Source organism: Lipophrys pholis (assembly GCF_963383615.2).
Source record: "Lipophrys pholis genome assembly, chromosome: 12".
Classification (NCBI taxonomy): domain Eukaryota; kingdom Metazoa; phylum Chordata; class Actinopteri; order Blenniiformes; family Blenniidae; genus Lipophrys; species Lipophrys pholis.
Window position 1 is genome coordinate 19,591,644 of NC_137641.1, and position 24,151 is coordinate 19,615,794.

General features: G+C 39.9%; 1 protein-coding gene across 4 annotated transcripts in view; it reads right to left on the reverse strand.

The window, feature by feature from the left end:
- Positions 1-24,151, reverse strand: part of rabgap1 (RAB GTPase activating protein 1) — a 74,889-nt gene that overhangs the window by 40,755 nt on the left and 9,983 nt on the right. The window contains exons 2-14 of one of the 4 annotated variants that reach the window (XM_080476655.1): positions 22,903-23,138; positions 20,520-20,549; positions 18,245-18,500; positions 17,669-17,882; positions 17,149-17,323; positions 13,091-13,251; positions 11,250-11,360; positions 10,063-10,129; positions 9,874-9,976; positions 9,439-9,608; positions 9,101-9,269; positions 7,428-7,521; positions 5,692-5,842 (exon numbers count right to left, since the gene is read on the reverse strand). In XM_080476655.1, the coding sequence (XP_080332781.1) occupies positions 5,692-5,842; positions 7,428-7,521; positions 9,101-9,269; positions 9,439-9,608; positions 9,874-9,976; positions 10,063-10,129; positions 11,250-11,360; positions 13,091-13,251; positions 17,149-17,323; positions 17,669-17,882; positions 18,245-18,500; positions 20,520-20,549; positions 22,903-23,055 (1,854 nt within the window). In that variant the 5' untranslated portion in view covers positions 23,056-23,138. Of the gene's footprint in view, positions 1-5,691; positions 5,843-7,427; positions 7,522-9,100; positions 9,270-9,438; positions 9,609-9,873; positions 9,977-10,062; positions 10,130-11,249; positions 11,361-13,090; positions 13,252-17,148; positions 17,324-17,668; positions 17,886-18,244; positions 18,501-20,519; positions 20,550-22,902; positions 23,139-24,151 lie in introns of all 4 variants that reach the window. The other 3 variants (XM_080476654.1, XM_080476657.1, XM_080476656.1) reach the window with 3 other exon arrangements.

The following is a 24,151-nucleotide window of genomic DNA, read 5'->3' on the forward strand; positions in this document are numbered from 1 at the left end:
GTTTGTTAATTATCATGGCATCTGTGAACAGGTCTGAATTAACAGTTTGTTTTCTGAACAACGACAGAGAAAAACAGTTGGAGAACTTGTGGTCAGCAAATGGGGCATCATGTGAAAATGTGCCGATGACGTTTTCCTGAGCCCTCTCATAACAGGAAAATCCCACTGGCAACTTTAAGTGCGCATGCACATGCTTATGTACACAGCATCGCTGCCTCTTACAATGTACACCTTGTCCAACAATGATACTTATGTAACAGACATTACACAAAAGGCCCAGTTGCCTTGAAATAACCTTTTTTAATGACAAAAGTGGCTTTGATTTATTGTCTCAGTAAGAGCAGGAGCAAGAAATGAGATTTATGGACACTTAAAACATTTTTAGTGGAATGTATAAGTTTCAATAGCTTCTTTAAAATATATATGTGTGTGGTTAGACAAAGGCCAAGGCATTTTTTTCCCAAAGTACAGAGAAAGCAAAGTTCAAGTGTTCATAAAGTATGTATATCATTTGAGAACACCTTCAATACAATCGGCTACATCCAAATAGCACAACCTCACTCAACATTTCTGCATTGTCAACAGACACATTTCTATTGCACAGGTTCACCCAGCCATCCATGACAAGCCTTGCTGAATATTTGCTGGAATAATTACCAACGCAGTTATTTTTAAATCACATGATGTGATGATTAAATTGAATTACTCAGTATGCTGGACTAAAATTAGCTACTTCTGTGGGTAGTAATTAATGTCAGATTTAGTGCACCATTGTCCCACATCCTATTCCTAATGACTTTCTGGAAACTGCAGTGAGCCTCGTGCTGAGCAATTTGGTGTAGAGTGATGGAGACCCAAACATACCCATACCCCCCCCCCCGCCCCCCCCCCACACACACACACACACACACACACACACACACACACACACACACACACACACACACACACACACACACACACACACACACACACACACACACACACACACACACACACACACACACACACACACACACACACCAGCCTGCACCTTTCTCCCCCGCAATCCAGACACACTCCCGTGCTTTCACGCACCTCCTCTGCCCAACACACGAGGCGCTAAAAATAGATGACAGTACAACTAAAAGGGCTGCAAGACAGAGAGGGGTGGGAGAGGAGGATGGAAGCCAAAAGGAAGACGGAGATCATCAGAAAAGAGAGGAGGACGAGGCAGAGAAGTGAGCCAAATACAGGAGAGTAAAAAAAAGAAAACAGCCAGAAGAAAAAGCTGTTAAAATACTGAAAAAAAAGAAGAGCGTGATCCGCTGCAACCTTGTTGCCAAGCTGAGAAAGTTAGCTCCGTTAGCTGTCCTAAATTATGCCTTCTTGCTTAGCAACGACTCAAGGACAGGTGTCCTGTGCGTGACACACACCTGACAAAAACAACAGCTTGGTATTATACTGATGTTGTGAAGTTCATGAAGACATGCAGAGCAATGCCAATATATCACTAGCCAATGACAACCTGGGCTGATCACTGGGAAGATAACAGTGAACTCACAAATGCCACATTGGCTTCGATTTACCTGATTTCTTATCCATGCTCTCCTCAGGTTTAATGGAGGTATTCAAAATCAATTCATTAAAAAATAATAATGAAGCGAATTGAACAGATAGTGCCAATAAATAGAAACATGTTACTGGGTGGAGAAACTGTTGCTCATCTGGGGCGACATTCTGATCTTGTACATGCGGTGTTATTATTGTCCTGTTCCTACGACAGGAGCTGTGTAAGTCTGAAGGTCTGAAGCTGCAGTAAAATTCAGCTACAAGAAGATCCTTTATAAACTGGATGTTAACCATTCTTAACCGATCGTTCCTGGTGTTACCAGGAGGACTAAGTTAGTTTAGGGTGAATGAAGCATTTAGTGAAGATGTTACAGGGCAGTGGAGACAACAGTTTTGGATAATGTTAAAGCTACTGGTCTGCGCTTGTTAATAAGCAAGACAGAGAGCAGCTTTGCAACCCTCATCCTGTTCATACAACAAGAAATTTAACAGTTCCAAGCCTACCGTACTTTGACATTAAAGTAATAAATTAATCAGTACTGCCAAAGGAGTGCAACCTAATTATGCGTTACATCACTATGCACTTTTTTCCCCCTACAGTTATATGTGAGGTCTGTTATAGACATTGGAAGAAGAAATTAAACTGTACGTTAAAATAAAAAATAGCCAGTCAGCTGACGATGAGCTCAAGTTTGGTCATTCAGTAAAATGCCTAGAATAAATGAAAATTTCATAGAAGTACAAATAATAAACTGAGATTTAAATCAGGGAAACAAGAATGCTTATCTGTTGGCGATGAGCCCAGAGGTGGAAGATAAAGTAATACCATCATAAGACAGTTACAGACACAAACACATAACTGTTGAACATTCATAATCAGCTGCAAAAGTCACACGTCTCCTCTTTCATCTAAATGTCTGGACCTTTTCAACATCCATGTCTTGTTCTTTTTTTTTTTTTTTTTTTTTTTTTTTTTATAATCAAACCAATCTGTAAATTCTTGGAAGAGGTCATGATGTAAACCTTTGGGACTGAGAAATGAGCAAGTAAACAGTCAAACAGAAAAAGATACAAGCTGGGTTGACACGACAGCAGGGGAAAGAGGCGAAAAGAGACGGTGTGACAAAATCAAAATGAGACACATGAGTTGACAGGAACACAAACAGGTCTTTGTAGAAGTCAGAGAGAGTCAGAGTCAGGCTGACACAGATACAAATGATTATAAAGATGGACAGAGAGGGACACAGACTGGTCATTATGTAGGTCAGACACAGACATACAGGCAGACAGGTACTTATGAGCCCTGGTTTTTACTCTCAACGGGAGGCTGGTGGAGCAGGTCTGCGGACAAGGCCTGCATTTATGTGATCACTTTGACGCTATGTTCCTCACAAAAATGTACGTGTGAGTGCAGAGGCCCAACATTTCTGTTCATCTCAGGAGACATTTCCAACATCCCGTCTCGTTGGTAAACCTCTTGGTTCAAAACACATTGAACACAACGAACACACAATTTGTATTCAACACCTTGTTGGATATGCATTAATGCCAAAACTATTATTTACTTTCATAATAGCTTAATCATGACACAATCATATTTCTTGGGGAGAAGTTTTTCTTCTTGTTCAGTAGCAAGCAAAATAGAAAAATAGAAACCGTGTTATCACATGTATCATGAGTTAATTAAACTCTAACCACAGTAATTCTATTTTTAAATGATTAGCTTATTGAATCAGGGTGAAGATTTTAAGATAACCCAGCTATGTGAATATCAACCCATCTTCTCTACTGCTCCAACTTGGGATTTGCAGGGTGCTGGAGTCGATCCCAGGCGAAAGGCAAAGTACACACTGGACAGGTCACCAGTCCATCACAGGACAAACACAGAGACACAATCACACATTCTGGATACAATTAGAAATACCAATACACCATGTACACACCATGTAGGAGGGGAATAAAGAACCCAGAGAAAAGACCGGCACAGAGGGAGAATATACAATCTCCACCCATTAAAGCAAATTCAATTTGACAGGAAAGTCACTGATGGTGCAGACATCTAAAGGGAAGTTAACAGAGTTCTATTAATAATTGGACAAATGTCCCCCACCCCTAAATTTGTGTATTAATTTAAATTTTATAAATATATACACAAATAAAAACATTCCATGTATAGGGTTCTGACTGTGTCCAGCTTTACCTGTTATTTGCGAAATAAATAAAAAGAATGCAACTTTATATTAATATTTAGTACCTCCATTTCTTTTGTTCTTTTTAATGATCTGGGCAGTCCATTTGCCAACACGTCCCATTGTCTTTTATACGATCCTGATTAAATTCATCTGGCAATGGACCAGTGCGCTGCCAAAGTCTACCGGATTTAGCAACTCCGTCATTGACTGGCTTCTACTCACTACTGTATCATTTGGGCTCCAATCGAAAACCTGGGGCAGGGGTACAGTGGCCTGATGAGTGTATTTATAACCGGCGCAGTGTTAATTGCCCAGCATTCAACGATGGACTGACTGTACTGGGCAGCGGAAACACTCTTACCAGTGAGTTCATTGAGGCTCCAAAGAAAAGTAAGGGTTAAATGTCTGAGACCTTCAGTCCCGCTTCAACGTTCATCAAAGCCCTGTATTCAGATTTGTGAACCAACACTAAGTTCAAGCAAGGTTAAAGAACAAAAGAGGGAACAGGGCAGGACATGGTGTACACAAAGTGCAATAAAGCATGAAGAGTTACACACAGAAAGCAGGCTGAATACTGGAAGTACTGAAGCAAATTGGGGGTTGGCACATGAGCATGGTATGTACGAATTTTAAAACGTGGGCTGGAAAGGCAAAATATGAATGAGTACATTGGTGGATGAGGTTTAATTGGAATGAGGAACAATAAGCAAAAAATGTATGCAAGTCTTTTCCTGCTTAGTTGTAGCATTTCAATATGTATTATGCAAAACACAATTATGCAATATATTTTAATGTCCTTTTCAACATTTTGTCAATTATATGAAACCTTAACTCGGCCCGTGAACATCATGTTCTATTACATAAGATATTTAGACTTTTTTTGTGCTTTAACTGTTCTTGGCTACCTCCTCCAGTTTGATAATAGGAGAGTATTGATATTAAAAATATTATGGCTCCTGTGTTAGTCTGGAATAAAACTTCCATATGACTTGAGGTCCACCGTACCAAGAGTGTGAAAACAAAACAATGTGCCAAGGCAGTGATCAGATCAAACGAGAAAGGAAGGAAGAGGGGGTGATGGTGGGTGAAGAGCATTAGAGCAGAGGAGGAACTTGGAGGGGACGAGAGGGTAAGGCCAACATCTTGTCACCACCTGGGACCCAGTTTGTTGCCCATGGATGTTGCCTTTACATAACAGTGGACGGAGCTGTGACCGAAAGACATTACATCAACAAAAAACATGTGATAATAATAAAAAAGGGCTCACCACCAATGGGTGGGTTAAGTCACCTCCGAACCTTGTGAGGTCAGAAACTCAAGAGGCTCATTGCCATTTCTGAACACATATACAGTCAGAGCTCCAAAAAGGAGGTGAACAGGCAGAGGCAATAACAAAAAATAACAAAACACTATGCTGTCTGAAAAGTACAGCCCAACTGTTTGGCAAGCAGTTTCCAATGTCAAAGTCCAAGATGCAAATATAAAATCGAGCCATGGATTCCTCGCCTTAACCTTTTCCTGCAGTTACAAACTACTTTGATCTACAGGGAAAGCGTAGCAAATATCACAGGTTTGAAGCACATGGGAGACGCTCATGAAACTAGACCAGTGGCCTTTATAAGTATAATTTGACTTCAACTGTCATAAACATGGATAACACCTAAGCTCTAAATACCAAAAGCCACAAATGTTTCAGTTATAGAGATGAAGACAATGTGAAAAAGAGTAACAGGAACAAAAAAGTGTATGTCAGTATTGGCTTTAGCTTTGGCAAAGATTTAGAAAGCATCAGAGGATGTAGACAGCTTGCTGATGCATCCTGAAATTAAAGGAGTCTGTGTCTGAGTCACCTTGTTGAAGGACACATTTTTCTAAGCACTCTGCTAACCAAATTAGGCGTGCGCACTGATCTAAAACAATACTCTTTTTTTTTTTTTAGAGGCCTTACCTTTGTGATAAGTGTGCGGTACTCTTCCACCTGGTGGTCATTGTTATGGCAGCCTGCCAGAAGCTGCCAAACCTCCCCGCGGAGCGCCTCAGGAATGCCGCTTCGCACCAAAGCTGGAAGTTGCCTCGGCCTCACGGATAAGTTCATATGCCTGACAGAGAGGATAACAGGGGAGTGAGTCAATGTGATTTACTAAATAGCAATTATTTTTAAAGTGAAGGGTTGCATATTGCATCGGTCTCCTCAGTATGACATAGTGCAAACTCCCTCGCAGTTCATAAAAACACAACCTTTCTGTGCACACCTGCCAGCGGCATCTTCCCAGAGCAATGTTTTCAATGGCATTAGAACTGGGACTATTGTCAGCTCAACAAATGATTTGCTGACCAAGACCATGATAGCAAAGAAGGGTTACATAACCGATCAGCACAAAGACAATAACTTACAGTCCCAATCACTACTCCCACAAGGGACGCACTCAGTCAAGCGCCTAAACATTTCTCTTTTCCAAAGTAAAATACAGGCCACTTGTGTACAGAAAATCGATACGACATAAACTATCAATGAAGAAAACCTTTTTATTTTCCCATTTGTTTTCCCAAAATTTGTTGATCTTTATTTTCACTCAACCTTATTTTAAGCAGGGCAGAAAAAAACAATACAGAATAGAACACAATAAGCCAATAGAAAACAGCGAGAACAATAGATAGAAAGCCATTTTAATGTTTTCCTTCCTTCCTTGTTTTAACGTTTAAATGTTAAATCTGCTGGGAAAGCACTCCATCTCAGACTGTAACTTGTACCGCATGTGGTGTTAAATGAACTGAGACCTCCTGCAGCCTACTACTAAGCGACTGAGACGGGGTTTGAGATTCACAGAATAGGGGGAGGCAAACTTGGAGGCACAGCTGTACCCACCAACTGACTATCGCCTGACTCGAGACGACAGAAAATCCCTGAATCCCTGACGATTCTCTCACTTTCCCTCGATCGCTCTCTCTTGATTTTTTATTTTTTTCCACCCATCTCCATTTTTGGGGTCTGTTTGTTTATTTGTTCTGAGGTTATGCAATCTGTGGAATTTTGTGATGAGACTAAGAAGGGAAGCTGCATGAGTGTGTGTCTGCATGTGATGTAAGTACGTAATGCCAGGCCTGGTCCCCGGGGCATAAGATTGTGAAGGGCTTTCTGTGATTTGCCTCCCTCTGCTCCCTGACTGCTACATCCCACAATGCCACTACACATGCACACTCAAAATCACATAAACACAGGCAACCAAAACCCTTAGTGTTGTGACAGCCTGGTCTTATGATTCCTCTTGTTACTATTTTGGATCACAGAACTGTGAAACACACCTTGGAAAAGCATCATATGATACTTTTTGATAAATCTTTAACTCAAACCATTATAATCACCATTAACATATATGTAACATGTATAATGTACAAATTTGACCATAATTTATGATTCCACAGAAAACTCGGACAAGAGCAGTTTAAGAGAAGGAGATCAAGTGGGGCTTAACTTGCAGCTAATTAAAGCGCGGGCAGTTTCTATTCAGTCCATCACAAGCTTTTGATTAAAAAAACAAATGCAGTAATGAGAAAAGAAAGCCATCTTAATAAGCTGCTTATCAAGAGCGACTGGCTGCAGCTCCTTCTTTCGCGTGGATTACAGTTTGTCTGTGTACATTTGCTGCAGCACCGGCAAAGTTAACAAGGGAAATAAAACCTTACCACTTCGATAACAAGTCTCCCCAGGTTTCCAGGATCTTCTCGGCGCACTCCTTTGAAACATCGCCTGACCCACTGAGTAGAGGCTCGTCATTATCTGGACACACAGCGGTGCAAAGAGCACAAAATGAGTGAGAACCATTAAAAACCATTCAAAATAAATTTGACCTTTTTGTTGTTGTTTTTTTTCAAACAGACAATCACACAATTCTTGTGTTCCTGTATATGAAATCCAATCTAAATAAATATGCAAACGTAAACTCGACAAGGTTTGCTCAGTTAAAAAGACGTGTGAAATAATGCCACCAGTGCAATGACTACAACCAAGACATTGCTTACATGTGTGTGTAAACCACAGCAATGCTACAACTGAAGTTTTTATAACTGATGAATCTAGATTAGATTTTAAGAAAAAGGGGCACTTTTTCTCAGAACCTTTGCATTTTAAGGAGTTATGCGCTGTTTATATAAGATTTCTGTAATCTGTAAAATGATGACGATGCAAACTTTAGTTTTTTTGCTTTCATTGAAACAGTAACAGAAACACTGATATTTTGATCTGTTATTTTACAAAAACATTTTCTTCTACCAGTCATTATACCTAATGAATGTTTGGTTTTTTTTACTTGAAAACGGCAAAACAAATAAAAAATTCAAATGTTGAAAGCGATCATATGCTATAAATGGCAGCCAGTCCATTTTTAACACGTGCTCCACTGTACAGAACATGAAGTGGTCAGTACTTTTACTCACAAATTATGTATGCAGAACAGTGTAACTAAATAGTGTATAAGATGGAAAAACAAGATTGTAAAAACCTTGAAAAACTCCCAGGGAGAAACTTCTTCTAATTTAGTGAATGTAATATGGTCTTTGGTATTATAAATGTAATCATTATGTTTTGAACATGATTGTTAAAAAGTCACAAAATAAAACAAAGTATCGTCTCATTAGTAAATATTGTGAAAATATTCATAGAAACTGGCAATGTAGCAAAAGTTGTACCAAATGCTAACATGCAGACAACAATCATTGTTATACGGACTGTTTTTACTTTTTGCCACTTCTCAAAGCAGAAAGCACACACCCTTATTGGTACACTGTGGCTTATCAGTACAAACAGTTCTGCAGCACAGCGTCTGATCTCTCCCATGAATTTACCTCGTGCAGACCACAAGTCTGTATCTGATGCTGCCCACAGGATAGGGCTTTGATTTTGTGATAGAAAGAACAGAACCCATTAGATGCTGAGCGGGCATAAACACTGAACTTTTAGAAGTATAGTATTTGCCTTAATACCCCAGCACTGCCTGATGGTTGACTGTGTTTAATGTTCATGCTCCTGAGCAGCACCGCTTGTATCATCATGCACCGGAGGTGCTGCCTCTGAAAGAGGCCGGTCTTCACCAAGGACACTACAATGATTCAGCAGTAAATGTAAATGATCATTTATGATATCATGCCAGACAAGTGTTGGTTTTGAGGCCGTTTTTCAAGCTTGTGTGAGCAAGTGAAGCCACTATTACCAACCAGTTTGCTATACAGGCCTGTTCTCTGACCTACCCTCCAGGTTTGTATACATATATTATTCTATTAAGAAACGTATTTCTGAATTTGATTCAAAACAGAATCACCAATTCCCTGTGTGAAAGCAAAACAGTAAAAGATGTAGTCACCTTCCTCTTCGTCGTCCTCAGGTGGAGAAGGGACTGTTGTCCCAGGCCCGCTGGGCAGGATGTTGGGACTGGCTGTGGTTTTCCTTTTTTCTCTCTCAGTCTCACTTTCCAAACTGACCACCTCATAAAGTGTGTCAGAGGCAGGACTCTTTCGTTCTTTACGCTCCATCTGAAATACACAGACGACAAATGAACCAAATGAAAAAAAACCAAGAGGAGAATAAGGATTTCCATAAAGGATTCTTCTACATTCATTCGTTAGTATTAGCAAAATACCATATTATATAGATCGTTTTGCATCATTGCAGGACTTATATTCCTTATATCTGATGACAAACCTGTCGCAGTTTAAGGTAGAAGGTCTCAGTGTAGCTACGCTTGCTGAAAGGCCAGAACAGCCTGTCGTTTGGGGAGCAGACTCTGACCCTGGTCTCCAGCAGAAAACGGACTGGTTCCTCCACTTCTGTGATCACCAGGTCCACAGCTGTAGTCATATACATGAATTTATCTAGAAAAACAAGAAAGAAACAAAATATAATCCCATCCCTCGTTAGTGGTCAAGCTCTATTGTTGATACAGATTTGCAGGTGGTTCACAGCAAAACTGCCTCTTAACAGCTTGAATGCAACAAATGAAAGTCATTCTAATACCGCTGTCAAATAGCTGAACAAAAATATGACAGTAAACCGACCAACCCATAAATATAAACCAAGGAAATAATATCAGTTAAAAGAACATGTCTTACATAAATCTTTGACAGACTTGGCTGTTACCTTTAGGCGTCTCCTCATTCACAGCCTGGAACTGAGGCGTGTTGGGGTTCCAGCTTCCTGTAATGATGTAAGACTTCCCGTCTGAGCTCTTTCCCATTGACTCCTGAGGGGCCATACGTTGGAGGAAGTTAACAAACTCAGACAAACACACAGCAACCCAAACCGGCACACATGGAACGAGTAGCCCACCAGGTCCAGCAGGTGCATGTCGCTGTTCTTCACATTCTTCCCGGGGCTGAGCAGGAGTCCAAAACACCTGGTAAAGGACACGGAGGTGCAAAAATGAGATAAATATGAAATGAGTGAGATTACATAAGAAGAAAAAAAGGATGGGGGGGAACTGAGCAAAAGTGGGAACCAGGCATGGAACAATAAATCTCCACATGAAGTAATACCAGTTGTAACACATCACATAAAAGTACCGCAAATAGCTTCCTGAACTGATCCTCTAACAAAAACCAGAGCATGGAGTATGTTTAACACACAGGAGTTCAATCCTCGCCTTCTCTGTGTTCATGAAACAATAACAAACCGCTGTGAAAATGGAGGATGGCAAAAAGGTAGTGGAATGTTTAAGTTTCAGCTGACTTATCAGACTATGAAAAATGAGACAGAGTCAACTCAATCATCACCTTATGAGTGTCTCAGCACACTTAAACCTCGATACAGACCAACACACTGATGTAAGAACCTTGCTCCATGTGGCTTTATCAACTGGAGCTGAGTGATTCCCTTATGATGAATTTCTGCTCGCGTTGCAAGGAAACATCAGCCATATACGGTGCCTTTCATACTTTCAGCCAGACAAATGCATTAAAATGGGTGTTCATATGTACAAGATGCTTTTCACACACGTTGATCATTGCTAGACAAACCAAAGGGGCATTTTCAATGTAACAATGAGCTGATAAATTCCTTCATAAATACAGAGGGGCATACAAATACATAAACAGGGAAGATAATACAAAGTGCAGCAAGGAGATCTGTAATAGTTTTTTATAGTGTGGAGAAAGGTCTTCCAAAGGAGATGCCAGACAGGTTTGGAGGGTTGCAGCAGCACCAGAAAGGCCTTTTCCCAATTCTATTTATTTTATTTTTGGTGAAATTATGACTAAAAGAAATAAGTGTTGGTGAATCTTCACATTATTTTAAGAAAAGACAATTTTTCTGAACAGACTATTCAAAATTATTAAATAGGTTTAAGTGCAACTCCTTAAGTATAACAGAGCAGAAATGAGGACCAGATCTTAAACTTTACAAGAAAAATAGAAAATCTCTAAGACTATTTAATATATTTTCAATCTTTCCAGCTCTCTTTGCATGCCAGCCGTGCATGAAACTCAAATCAGTGTGTGCGCATGTGCGCTTTACTATACCTTTCAATAGCCAGCTCCTTGTTTGAGGTTTGCTGAACATAAATGACAATCTTCTTGTCTAATCCAGCCCGCAGCTTGAAGCTCTGCTTGTCCTTGTCTTTCGCGACGGCGCTGAAAATTAAAACACAACGATACATTTGCCAAACACACACAGTGTCACACAAAAATGTATACGTTTCCAAGCAGACAAGAGACAAATTGTTTTTATTCATATCAGCAGCTCGGGGGGGAAAACAATGACCCCAACAGCGTTTACCCAAATAACACAAACCAACCAGTGCGTTTTTATGCTTGACTTTATGCCTATAACAGAACAAATCATGGCTCAAGCACCCATTTGTCAAAATAAACGTGTGAATAACAGCCACTTCCAAATATGCACTGGTTCTTTTCCTGCACTGAAAGCAAAGCAGGAAAAGAACCAAGTTTTAGACAGAAACTGTAATCAACATTCCTCAAGCCCTCACTGATATGAATTCCTGAGGAAATGCTGAAAAAGGACTTAATTTGACTTAACCGAGTAAGATAAATACAATCAGATCAAACAAAACAAACCAGTTTTGTGGTGTAACTACTTCTATTGGCCAACGACCCACTACGACAGAAAAACAAATCCAAGACTTTTTTTTTGTTTTATATAAAAAATATAACTTCATCCAGTTTCTACATTCCTGAACTTATCTCGAGGACACATAAAAAACAGACTATGTGAACCTGTATGTTTAAGCTGCTGGCTTGGAATTCAGAACACTAAAAATAATCAACCAGAAGCTAATGAGGAGAAAAAATGTCCTGGCTAAATATATCCACAGGCGTGTTTTTGCTTGTTTTGTTTTATTTTTCAAATAAGCAGGATCTCGGGCTGTTTGTGTAAAAACACAGAACAGGCTCAGTATGATGGCAAACCCAGACAAAAGGAAAAGGAGGCAACCACAGGAACTATTTTTTTGTGTTCTATAATCTGAGTGTTTAAAGTATTATTGCTTAAATTTTGATTTCTTACATCATTTACCTAGTTGAAGGTAAAAAAAACTGTATTGAACTCGGCATAAAGAAGAAAAATATGTTTAAATGAAGTGCTAAAGTGTTGATTCATCTACTCTCAGATAATCACCAAAACACACTTAAAGTGAATGTAAAATAAAAGTGAAAAATACTATTAAATATCAATCTGTGTTAGAAATCATAACAAATATGCCCACAGTAAGCTTCCGGAGTGTCAGTTCAATCCCGTTTAGGTACTACACCTTTCTCTGCAGTTGTTTCTGCTAATCTGTAGTCGTCCAGTAATGTAGATTTTCATATAATTATTCAATTTTTTCATTTCATTATTTTGAGAATATTCAAATGATGGCGACAACTAACGTTATACCTATATGTGCTGCTCTGACAATGGTTTCTAAGTTGCATAAGCACTTTATGTATTTGTTTGTTTATGTATTTTATACATTAAAATCCTCCCCCAAAAATTTGAAATTATGAAAGTTGTCTCACTTCAAAATTATTTACCACAGAAATCGGTTGTTTCTTACTGTTCAGGTAATCAGTTTCAAATTTATTTACAACCAAATATATGAATTATTTCTCTGACTTTAACTTCAGATATGCCCTTTTCAATAATTTACCTCTTTTTTTCCATTTTGTTAAAAAGTTGAACCACTCCTTTTATATTTTCAAGACATTTTGCAATTATAGAGAAATGATTTGAAAAGATAGATAAACAAAGGCTGCATTACTGGCTGAAGTTGATGTTCATAACTCCATGTGGTCACATGAGACAGTGAACAGTGAGCCCACGTCGGTGTGTAAAGCCCACGCGTCACTGCGAGTGGGTATCTCACCTGAAAGTGCCTTTGCCATCATCCTCCCGGATCTCCAGGCTGACGGTGAAGGTAAACAAGTCACTGTCAGGAGTAAGCGGAGCAGACTGCTGAGATGACAGAATTGCCTTCTTAGCGGACCGTCGAAACGCCGTGGCAAAGCTGTACAGTATCCGACTGACCTGGAGGAGAAACCAACACATAGAAATATTAAGCTACAATCATCTGAAAGACTCTCACGACAGAAACATAAAATTGACATTCTGACCCTTTGAAGTCAAAAAACATTAAATGATCCATGTTCAAATCTCATCATCTTTCACCAACAACAGTTGTTTAGATGAATTCTAAGTCCCTATTAAAACGGAGTAATAATTGTGGCTGGATCTGCAATAAAAATGAAACCTTTTAATGCATCACTAGAATTTCTACTGTGCCAACAAGGCAAAACAGCTACACTGTTGTATTTGTCCAATTGCACATGTGTTTGTATTGGTCTGAATATAAGACATACTTTTTCTCCTGATAAGTCTGTAGAAGTGGTGTTGTCCTATATGGTCTCAGAGAGTTTTACAGAGAGAGAGAGAGAGATTTACATAAGTAAAATAAATAAAAAAATTCTCCATTCATTCAGGTGGAAAATGTACTATTCCCTTTCTGAAATCATGGCCTTCTCTCTCCTCATTAGTCGTCAACATAACTAAAAGACAGCCAGAGTTAAGATCAAATACGAAAACATCCACTGAGGAAACAATGAACACAATCAACAGGAGAGCACGGTGCGGTTTGTTTTTTGCTTGAGTACAAAGATTAACATCTTGAATAGCTAAATTTAAGATATTTTTTGGTCAATCAAAAACAGCAGCAGCAATCAAAACCATTAAATGTAGCTGACCCCCCCCCCCCCCCCCCCCCAGACCTCTGTACACATGTAGTTCTAATAATGTGGGACCAAACAAATGTCTGACCCACTACTCTACTGACTGCACATTAACTATTCTGAGATGAAATCAACTCCACAATCCATTTTTGTATCTTTAATCTTCAAGTGTGTATGTATGGCTCTTATTTGCATAGAAAAACCAAGAGAACTCAGTCTTCTAAGAACGGACTACTGTTAAATGTTCAACCGTGAAGAGGAGTGGGTGAAAGAGGAGCAGCTGGAGTCTGCCAAGTGTGGAAACACTGAGGGGTAATAATTTATTTACATTTTTTAACTGTATTTTGCCACTGATCCGACATTACATTGAGGAGTTTTGCATTTAGCAGAAATGTTATATATTCTGTTTATGACCAAAGAGATGTGCGATGATAAACACCGCTTTAACCTTACTCGAGACTCGCAGCACAGTGGTTTTTAGATTTTCAGATTATTTCAAATTCTGGTAAACAGCAGCGCTTTGGGGTTACTGGGGGATGGTGGGGGGAAACTGCTGTTATCAATAAATAACACCGCTGTCTCTTTTACTTTTTTTTTTTTTTGGAAGACCAGGGCATAAAGCTATTAGTAACCTCTCCAACACAAAGCCTTTATTATATTCCCAGTACAGGAGAGGAACATTGGGGGATTGCAGAGAGTTTATTTATCGAGAAACAACAGGGGGACTGGATGTTAAGAGAAGAGTCAAGTAGGATGGGGGTTACCCCCTGTATCGATGGTATAATGATGTATCGTACAATGAAGCTGTTGTTCTGAACTCTTCTCATTATTACCACAAGTAAAAACTGACAAGTTTTCAATGTCTCCAAAAGGATTTTTGTTTTTTAAGTGAAGCATGAAAGAGCTCTACAGGGACACGAGTAGCTCTGCTCCAAATATATGCACAGTACAAGACAGCTGCTATTATCAGCACAAGTACACGTTTTTTCTATCCATTGTCTTTCTACATTCAGCACCTAGTGTCCAGTTGCAGTATTGCAAGTGCAGTTTTACTATACATGTCTTTGTATTTCTTCAACAATTGTTTTTTGTTGCTTTTGCACTTTATAGTGACTTAATTGATTTTAAGATGCAGAGGTTATAGTCTGTCAATTGCCCTCTCCTTTATTTCCCTGAAAGATTTTAGTGAAAAATAATAGTGGGTCAATCTTTTCCCCTGCAACGCTCTTTAGTTTAATAAAGAAATTGGCCGGTGATTTTCCTACAACATGCTGACAAATAGGTAAAAGAAACACACATGGAACCAACTTGGTAAAAGAAAACAAATCAAACAATCAAGTTTTATCATCTCAGAGTTATTTGAATGAATCATTTGAGACCTTTTGAATTAAGTCTTTGCCTCTAACTGTAGCCTTAACAGATCTGGAAAATGTTAAGCCTTCCATTGCTTTAAGTTATTCCCACTCACACAGATTTTTTTTGACTTGGCAGCATTATGTTTCTAATCATACTGACATGAAGCTTTGGGACATGTTTTAATAAAAGCCATGGCACAGCTACACAATTATTTTCATTGGCCTCTTTGCCTTTGTCTTCCGAAATGTAATTACATCTCGTAATAAATCCATTTAAGCTGAACTGAAGTCAATGATATACCGCTAAACAGCAAGTTAACGGTCAAAAAAGAAGTTGATGTGCATGAAACTTAACAGAACTCTGTATTAACATGAGAGGACTGGGCGTTGTTACAAAGTCCCTTTGGGGTCAGACTAGGAGGTCTGGCACAGGGGAGGAAGAGTTGGTGGTTGCCTTGATTTGCTTTGTGTGCTTGCTTGCATGCATGCATGAGGCAGAATTTACGGAACAGAAATATCTTAATCACATATAACAATAATATATGAATTAAAAATCTAGATACATATTGCAAATGAGCAGAAAGAATTATATTTCATCCATTTAAATTTTTACTAGATCTAAAACTTGATAGTGTTGTTATTAAGTTCATGCTTAGGCCTGTCATAATGTGACCTCTGTGGTGGACAGCAAAAACTTTTAAGTCATCATGTAGGATAATGTTATTTTCCAAACTAAAATTTATCAAAGAACTAGTCTTTGAGCTGACCTGCCCCAAAATAGACTTTTAAATGAATGAGTAAAAACACCTAAATAAGAGGCAGTGTTTTAAAATGTCTTAGGAGTTCATACTGTGGAGCGGTGGTTAATGTAAAGCATATGACTAAGCAGCTTTTTTTCCCAAAGGAAGAGGTAACCAATAGGCTGCCTCCCTACAATCTAATAATGAAATTGTGAGGTCCAACAAAGCTGGAGACAGTGTGGAGTGACACGTTGCTCGGGGGTCTGAAGGAAGACATGGAAGGAAACAATACGATTGCGGGGGGGGGGGGGGGGGGGGGGGGGGGATGTTTGATTTTTCACTAAATGAGTGCATAAACCAGTAGGTTCATGTTGAGCGTGTTGGTGTGAGTAGGTGAGTCACAGTTAAGTGGCTGGCAAACTGGGTGGGAGAATGAAACTGGACTGATAAAGTAGTGTCTGTCTAGAGGCTCTTCATGACATTGAAAAGTGCTTGCATGAGGGAGAAATTAGGTCAGTGAACATTGAAGCCATACTTTAACCTAGTTTCTTGAGTGCTTTCCCTCCTCTCTCCTTTCAGATTTGTACAGAAACCACTGCATACAAGCCATGGCAGCTCTTCTCTTCCCTGCGAGGTGGCTTTGGCAAATGTGTGCAGGGTTTGTATGTCTAATGCAGAACGTAGCTTGCAGTGCATGGCGTGATCCCTGGGGGAGTTCTGGATAAGATCCCGCACTGACACCAGACCCTTCAGGTCGGGCTTCAGAGGGCTCAACAACTTAGGGCTACAGGCAGCGTGAGTGTGCACATGTACATGTATGTGAGTGAAAAAGACATGGCAAAGAGTGAAGTAAAGAGAGGAGAATTCAGAAGTGCTATACGAGGAGTTCCTGCTCCCCCATTTGGTATACTGAACAGCAACAATTTGAGGTGTGAAGTTATATAATATTTAATATTTCTCGTGCTATCCAAATTAGGAGTTAGTCAGCAATTCGGGAAAAGAATAGAATAAGAGAAATGAAATGAGAATTTTTTTTACAACCTTAGCATGGAAGAGAGTGCGGCATTTATCAAGTCAGCAATGGTTTGATCAATATTTGCTTACCGCTTCTTGGATTTGGCAGCGGAACACGTGGATCCTGAAGATCTCGGCATTGTAGTGGCTCTCAGTGAAAGCAAAGCAGTCGCTCTCCGGTGTGCCGTCGTGGCCTCGTACACAGAACAGAATCTTATAGATGGGGTAGTTAGCGATCTCTGTGCTGTTGTTGGGGTCCAATAATCTGGTAGAATAGCAATAAAATGTTATTTTCTACCTAAAATATTGTTACTAAGAAACTGTACTAATGTGTGAGTGATGTCTGTTCAAGTATGCAGACTTATCTTGATAGTTTTTGAACTGGAGCTAATCATGCATGTAATCAGAGGGCAATTTGCTGGGAGGGATAGGAGAACACACCCTCTGGTCTAGGCATCACCCCTTTCTGCTGAATTATTATTATCATCGCCAGGGGAATCAATCTATACCACCCCAGCATTGAGAGAATTATATTTACTAGTAGAATGGACAAAACAAGAACGAGTTAAAAACCCAATGTCATACATGTATCTAAGCAATGTCTCTCTACCTGACGGTGCCTTCGGACACGCCTGGCACAGAGAGTGTGACATCCAGCGGGACTTGGCACTGCCCTCTGAGAATACTCATCATACGGAGAGCCTCCACCTCGCTCCGGGGGGCATTAACCGAGGCACACCCCAGATAAGTCAGCTGGCTGAACACGACGCTGTCCTCATCTGGAATGGGACTGCAAGGACTTCCATCGGATGAGGATTCATCTGCTGCTGAGCCGCAATAAAAAGAAAGAAAGGGAGTGGTACGAAGAGGACAATGTTATGACTTCATCTTATAGCTGTGCATCCTCATCTGAGAAGCAATGACAATGCAAGATCGTTGAGAGGTGGGTAGGTGAAGTAAGAAAATATCAAGTCAACCAAGCAACAAATCGAGAGAGCAAAGTAATAAGAAAATGGAAACAGTCCTTTGCTGCATGGAAATCAAAATGAAAGTAGAACGACTTAGAGTCTATGATTCAGATATCACTGCTAATGTCTTAAAAAGTCTTTAAAGCTGAAGATAAGACCCATTTTGTGAGCTTCAGAGTGGAAGAATATGAGGATTAAACGGTCACATCCGAGCTCACCTCTGTACGACCTCTCATTGAGCTCGCTCTCCTGGGCTGTCTGAACGGGAAGCACCATCTCCAACTTGGGTGACGGCGCACTCAGAGGGTCAGAGCCTGGCGGTACAGGGGATGCTGTGATGGGGAGGCCATGATCAGTCCCGCCCAGAGTGTCCATCCCTGTTCCTGATCCGAGCCCAGCGTCAGCTACCGACGGGTCCATGAGGACATCTTCTAACTCCCTCTGGAGCTGCTGCTCACTTCCATTCCCCACAATCTGATACATAACGACACACATAGATGTGCAAAAACACACAACAAGCACACACAGGCTCAGATATGAAACCACCACCAAAAGGCATAGATAACACATTGGAATTTAAACACATGGAGAGTTTTATTTCTGAAAATCATTGTGATAATCACCATAGCATCAAACTGTAGACCATGAGGCAGCATCTACTGCGTTTGTATTTTCTGTTACAGCTTGCACAGATGTGCAGCGGATCAACGAGCGATAACAATTCAGTGCAGTGTGCTGAAAGGGTCAAGATCCCTTGTTTGAAGGAGGCCATCAGATTTGTGTCTTCATTTCACCCAGTATTAGTGATTAGTTGGTAAGTCCGTTACAGGTGTGACATACAGCCATCAAGACACCAGAAGAGCAGAGTCAACACTGACTGTGCGCGAAATAACAGGACACATAAACACCAAGGGCAAATTCAAGGTGGAACCAGCCATGAAAAGCCTGAAAATGAGGCGCAGCCCTGTTTCTATGGCTCAGGAGGAGACGGAGGATTTAACCTATCCCGCAGAGAGACTGCCGTACCAAACTAAAAACATAGGATTTTGTTGTTTTGTGGTATTTGAGATTAATACTCAGATGTGGCTATTGTACTTTCTTAGCGGATGTGACAGAAATTAGAAAGGGCCCAAAGTTTTGCCGGATCTGAGGTTGTCGAAAATAGGTGTTGCACAAAACCATACATAAGACACTTTCTAGAATACAGTCGACTTGGGAAATTGCCGTTGCTTTCATTATGAAGGCACTTTACTCTGACAGACAGTGGGAATGGGGGTGTCTGCCAGCGTTTGGCTTCACTGGAGTGCGTAAGCAAACCAGAAAACAAAGATGAGGTGCACAAAATTGTAAAAAAATGTTTGGTAGCCTTTCCTTACAACAACTGTGTTAATAATATGGCTCTGTCCTTTTTAAAATATCCACTGTATGACGGATACTAAAGCTCGAGCACCCGTGCAAATAAAGTACCGATTTGGTTTGGTGACTAAAATACAGTCTTGTGTTTTACAACTAGCTTATGTTTTATCTCACGACTGATACTGCATCACATTATAACCACTCAGGCTGGTTCCTCAGGAGGTTTCTCTCTATTAAAAGGCCATTTTTTTCCCCTTTCTCCATCACCTATGCTTGTGCATCTAGAATTGCAGAGAGTTATCTCCTTTATACTTGATTCACATATAAAGTGTTATAAGATTACTATGATATAATAAGTGCAATACAAATAAACAAAACTTAATTGAATTTAAATCGAGAACCGTGCAGCTGCTATTGAATGCTTTGATGTCACAACAGGGACTTTCAAAGATGGTATGTTATAATACCAAAGCCAGCCTTCGAAGTCAAAATGTACAATTAGATTCTAGAATCATGAGATTATAGTATGTTCACAGTCAAATTAGGAGGATAGATTTTTATAGGAAAATAAAGTAAACTAAATAAAATTGCAACTTTGGGGCTAAGCAGTGGCTAGATTCCATGTGACAGTGATCTTTATACTTCTGGTGTATTTTGTTATCAAATCTTCTGGTGGCAAGTGCTTGTTTGAAGATTGCAAACCTGAATAAAAGGTTAAGGTAACAAACAGTATTTTCTCACAAAATGTATTTATATTGAGGGAACCTGAAGTATATGAATTGTCTTTATATAGTTCTAGTGCTGTTTGACTACTGGCTTTGTTTTATAATAGGATCTGACACAAACCAGCTATTAGCTCAGCTAAAAACACACTTTGCGACTGTGCAGCTGAAGTGGGCCGAGTGACGCTACAAGCCTGGGCAGTCTACTATAGTGCAGTCTAATAGTAGGAGTATCTACTTCTGCCAAGTCATCAACACCAAAGTAGTTAAAAAAACAATAGCCGTCACTCAACACATAGCAATTATACAAGAGGCACAAATAATCACAGACACAATCATCACGAAATCACATCACATGAGGAAAAAGAGAAATATTCATACAAGCAAGAGAAAGATACAGAGAGAAGAGACTGACCTTAAAGCTGACCCCTTCCTCAGAAATCACCTGCATAACAAACAACAAGTTTAGACACACACTGACTCCTCTCCTGACTGAGATGGGCTGACTGAGAGGGAGATGTGCACAGGTGCGTGTCGGCAGAAGCCAAAACATGATGTCTGAATGGCCAACGGTCAGTGGATGGAGTGATTTCACCACAACATACTGAGAACAGTGGATGGCTGTCAGGTCAGGTACTCAGTTTTATTCATCATGATATCAGCTGAGAATGACAGCAAAGCCAAAAGCCCCCGATCCTTCTACTAATGCCATCTTGTGCACAAGCACTTCAAATGGCACAGAGCTGAGCATCTTGCTATCCGCTGTATAAGCAGTAACCCTGCTCTACTGGCGCCATCTTCTGGTACCTTCGCAACATTTAACTTCCTGCACAAGGACACAGAGATACAGTGATGACAGACTAATGGACACAGTGTCAATATGTGAGCCTGCAATCCAAGTACACCCAATGAAAGGTAATGTGAAATCCAGAGAACTGAACAATACAGGAGAGCCAGCAATGTTGCATCGCTGCACTGTGCAAAAACCTGTAAGCAATGAACCAAATACGGCATGTGGATTACAACTGAAGATGGGCGATGACTTTCCAAGGTTAATTTGCTCTCAATTGGTTGACATAAACACATTTGCAACTGTTCAGCTCACAAAAAAAGTACAAACATCATGGGACTTTTCTTCTCTGTGTGGAATTTGGCTGTATCCTTCACGTGCCTCTTTCACTCACTACTCAACTATAATACCAAGTTACAAACACTTCTACTCTTAAAACACTTCCTACAGGTTCATGACAATACTGCAAGTTCTAAACCGCGAGCAAGCATACCGGTATTGTGCTTTTAACATATAAATATGTTGGACACACGTCAACAAACATAGAAGGACATCCAGAGTATAGGTGGCGAGTACAACAGACAATAAACACAAACAACACGTAAGACCAACTATGAAAAAAAGGTTGTGAGAAAGCAAATAATTAAGAAATGGTTAGTGGGATGGTTATGGATGGAGTATCAGAGGAGTATTATCTAGAAGTTGTTGTATGTATAAAAGGATGGTCAAGATGAACATTGTCATGAAGGAATCTATAAAACATGATCATATATCCTCAATCTTAATATTTTTATCCCTTTTAACAAGAACACCTGCCCACCATTTCTTTTTTTTTGTACAAATCGCAAATATTAAATATTGATACAGACTCAGACACAGATTTAGCAAATCAACTTGTATGGAACAGTAGTGACATCCCAATAAAGTTTTAAGTACTGTCTCAAAGTGAGTAGGAGGACTAGATTAACTTTGAAACCCTCAATTAATTTGTACGAATATTTTGAATTACAGAAATATATTGTTCATGATAATACCAACATAATTTCAAATATCATAAAAAAAAAACAAAAAAAAAAACACACATATCCGGTTGAAGCAAGATGCAATATTTGTTGACTTTGCAGCAACTTACAGGCACACGGCTGGACAGCATGATGTCAAGCATGGCTAAAGGAAGTGCCAAATTTGTCTCTGCGTGGAAAAACCCCTCCATTATGGAGAATAATGTGCCGTGCTGAGTACTGTCATGTTTTCTCAAAACGGATCCCACGTGTTGGCCTTTTGAAGAGGCATTTAAGAACATGTCTGTAAGTATACTGTACATCTTAAAATTGAGAAAAAGAGAGTCGCTGCCAAAAAATATTCTTCAGTTTCAGGCCTACAATGGGTCTCTAAAAGTGAACAATCTAACAAAGCTTTCACAGCTTTACTCACGGGACACAAAAATGTATTCTTGATATCGGTAAGACTTTGTCAATGAATTGTAGTAATCTAATTAATTCAATAGAAGATTTCACATTTTTTTCTGATGACAAAATGTGCTCCAACATTATTGTTTTTAGGTCATACAGTCAAAAGTGTTTTGTGGGGTCACATCATACACTCATAATTAAAACTGGTATCTTAAATCCTTGCATTGGTTAGTCCCCAGACTCCCCTTTACCTCGCTAACAAATATACACAGATGAAGGAACATCGATACGTTTTGGTAAATTATGCGATGAGGCCTGAAATGCACTCTTAAAGAGTGCTGATATGGCTGCTTTAACCATGCAGCAAAGCCCGTCTTGTGATTATAGCTTTATGATTATGTCTTTCTCTACTGTCATCAGGGCCACGTTGTGACCATAATCAGGAGAGCTTCCTCAGTGTACCTTAGTACCAACCATCGAATGATATTAGTTGAAAAAGACACTTTACATCTGAAATCTTTCATCAGTGTTCCATCTATGAAATACTCCTTCTCACCTTTTTACACTTGCCTGCACCTACACCAGACCAATCTTACCTTCAGTCCTGTCTTTTCGTCATCACTACCATTATTAGTGGAGGAGGGTGTCTCGTCCCCCAGCCGGGAGACAAGGACAAAGTCCTCACTGTTGAGAGTGGACACTGAGTCCGAAGACACGCTAATCTTCCCCACCGAGCCCTTGTCATCCATGGCTGCCGCTGTTAAACTCAGCCACGCTGCTCATGAATGGAAGACGGGAGGAGGAAGTGGTGGGAGATGATGAGCAAAATCACCTAGAAAAAGAAAAAAAATTTGAAAAATGAATAAAGGAAAGAAGCAGTAAACAGTCATGATGTAATGAAATCCATGAAAAGCATCTTATTAAGAATGTGGAACCATAAACTGTCTTAAAATGGTGAAATGATTTACTATTTAGACTTAGTTGCCCTTTCATCACTTAAAGGCGACTGAAGGAGGCTGTTTGTATGAGTATCATCAGAGAGAGAGAGAGAGAGAGAGAGAGAGAGAGAGAGAGAGAGAGAGAGAGAGAGAGAGAGAGACAGAGACAGAGAGACAGAGAGAGAGAGAGAGAGAGAGAGAGAGAGAGAGAGAGACAGAGACAGAGACAGAGAGACAGAGAGACAGAGAGACAGAGAGACAGAGAGACAGAGAGAGAGAGAGAGAGAGAGCATAAAGTGTGCGAACGTAAAGAGCAACAAAACAACATGAGCATAGCTGCAGTGAAAGTCAGTGACAAGGTCATTTGGAGCACCATTGAAAAATAATTGAAGAATTTTTTTCCAGAGTTCTCAAAAAGACTGATGCAATGCAAAGACATGATGATGCAAATGACAGGGAGGAATTAAATGACAAACTGACTCATTCTAATCACCCATCTTATCCATGTCAGTACCCCTTAACACAGGGTTACTTCACACCAACGACTCGTATCGGTATACAATTCTTCATTAAACACAGTGTGTTAATGGTTTGGGGCGTTTTGCCTTGATCTGCTATTGACTGAGAAGCAAATGGTTTCAAAGCAGTGTTCACACACCAAAGATGGAAAGTATAAAAATGTTCACACTCCAGTCGCTTTCTGTTTGGGTTTTTGTTATAACTGTGGTTAAAAACAGGGAAGAGCCACTTCATTGTTGTGGCTACAATGAGGATTGATCATCGTTAGGCCATAAAAATGTCATCTTCACTTGCAGACACCGAGATTGCAACAGAGTATTTTTGCCACTGGGAATTACAGCTAATACTTGCATCAAAATACATAACTTACATTTTCCAATTGGGATTA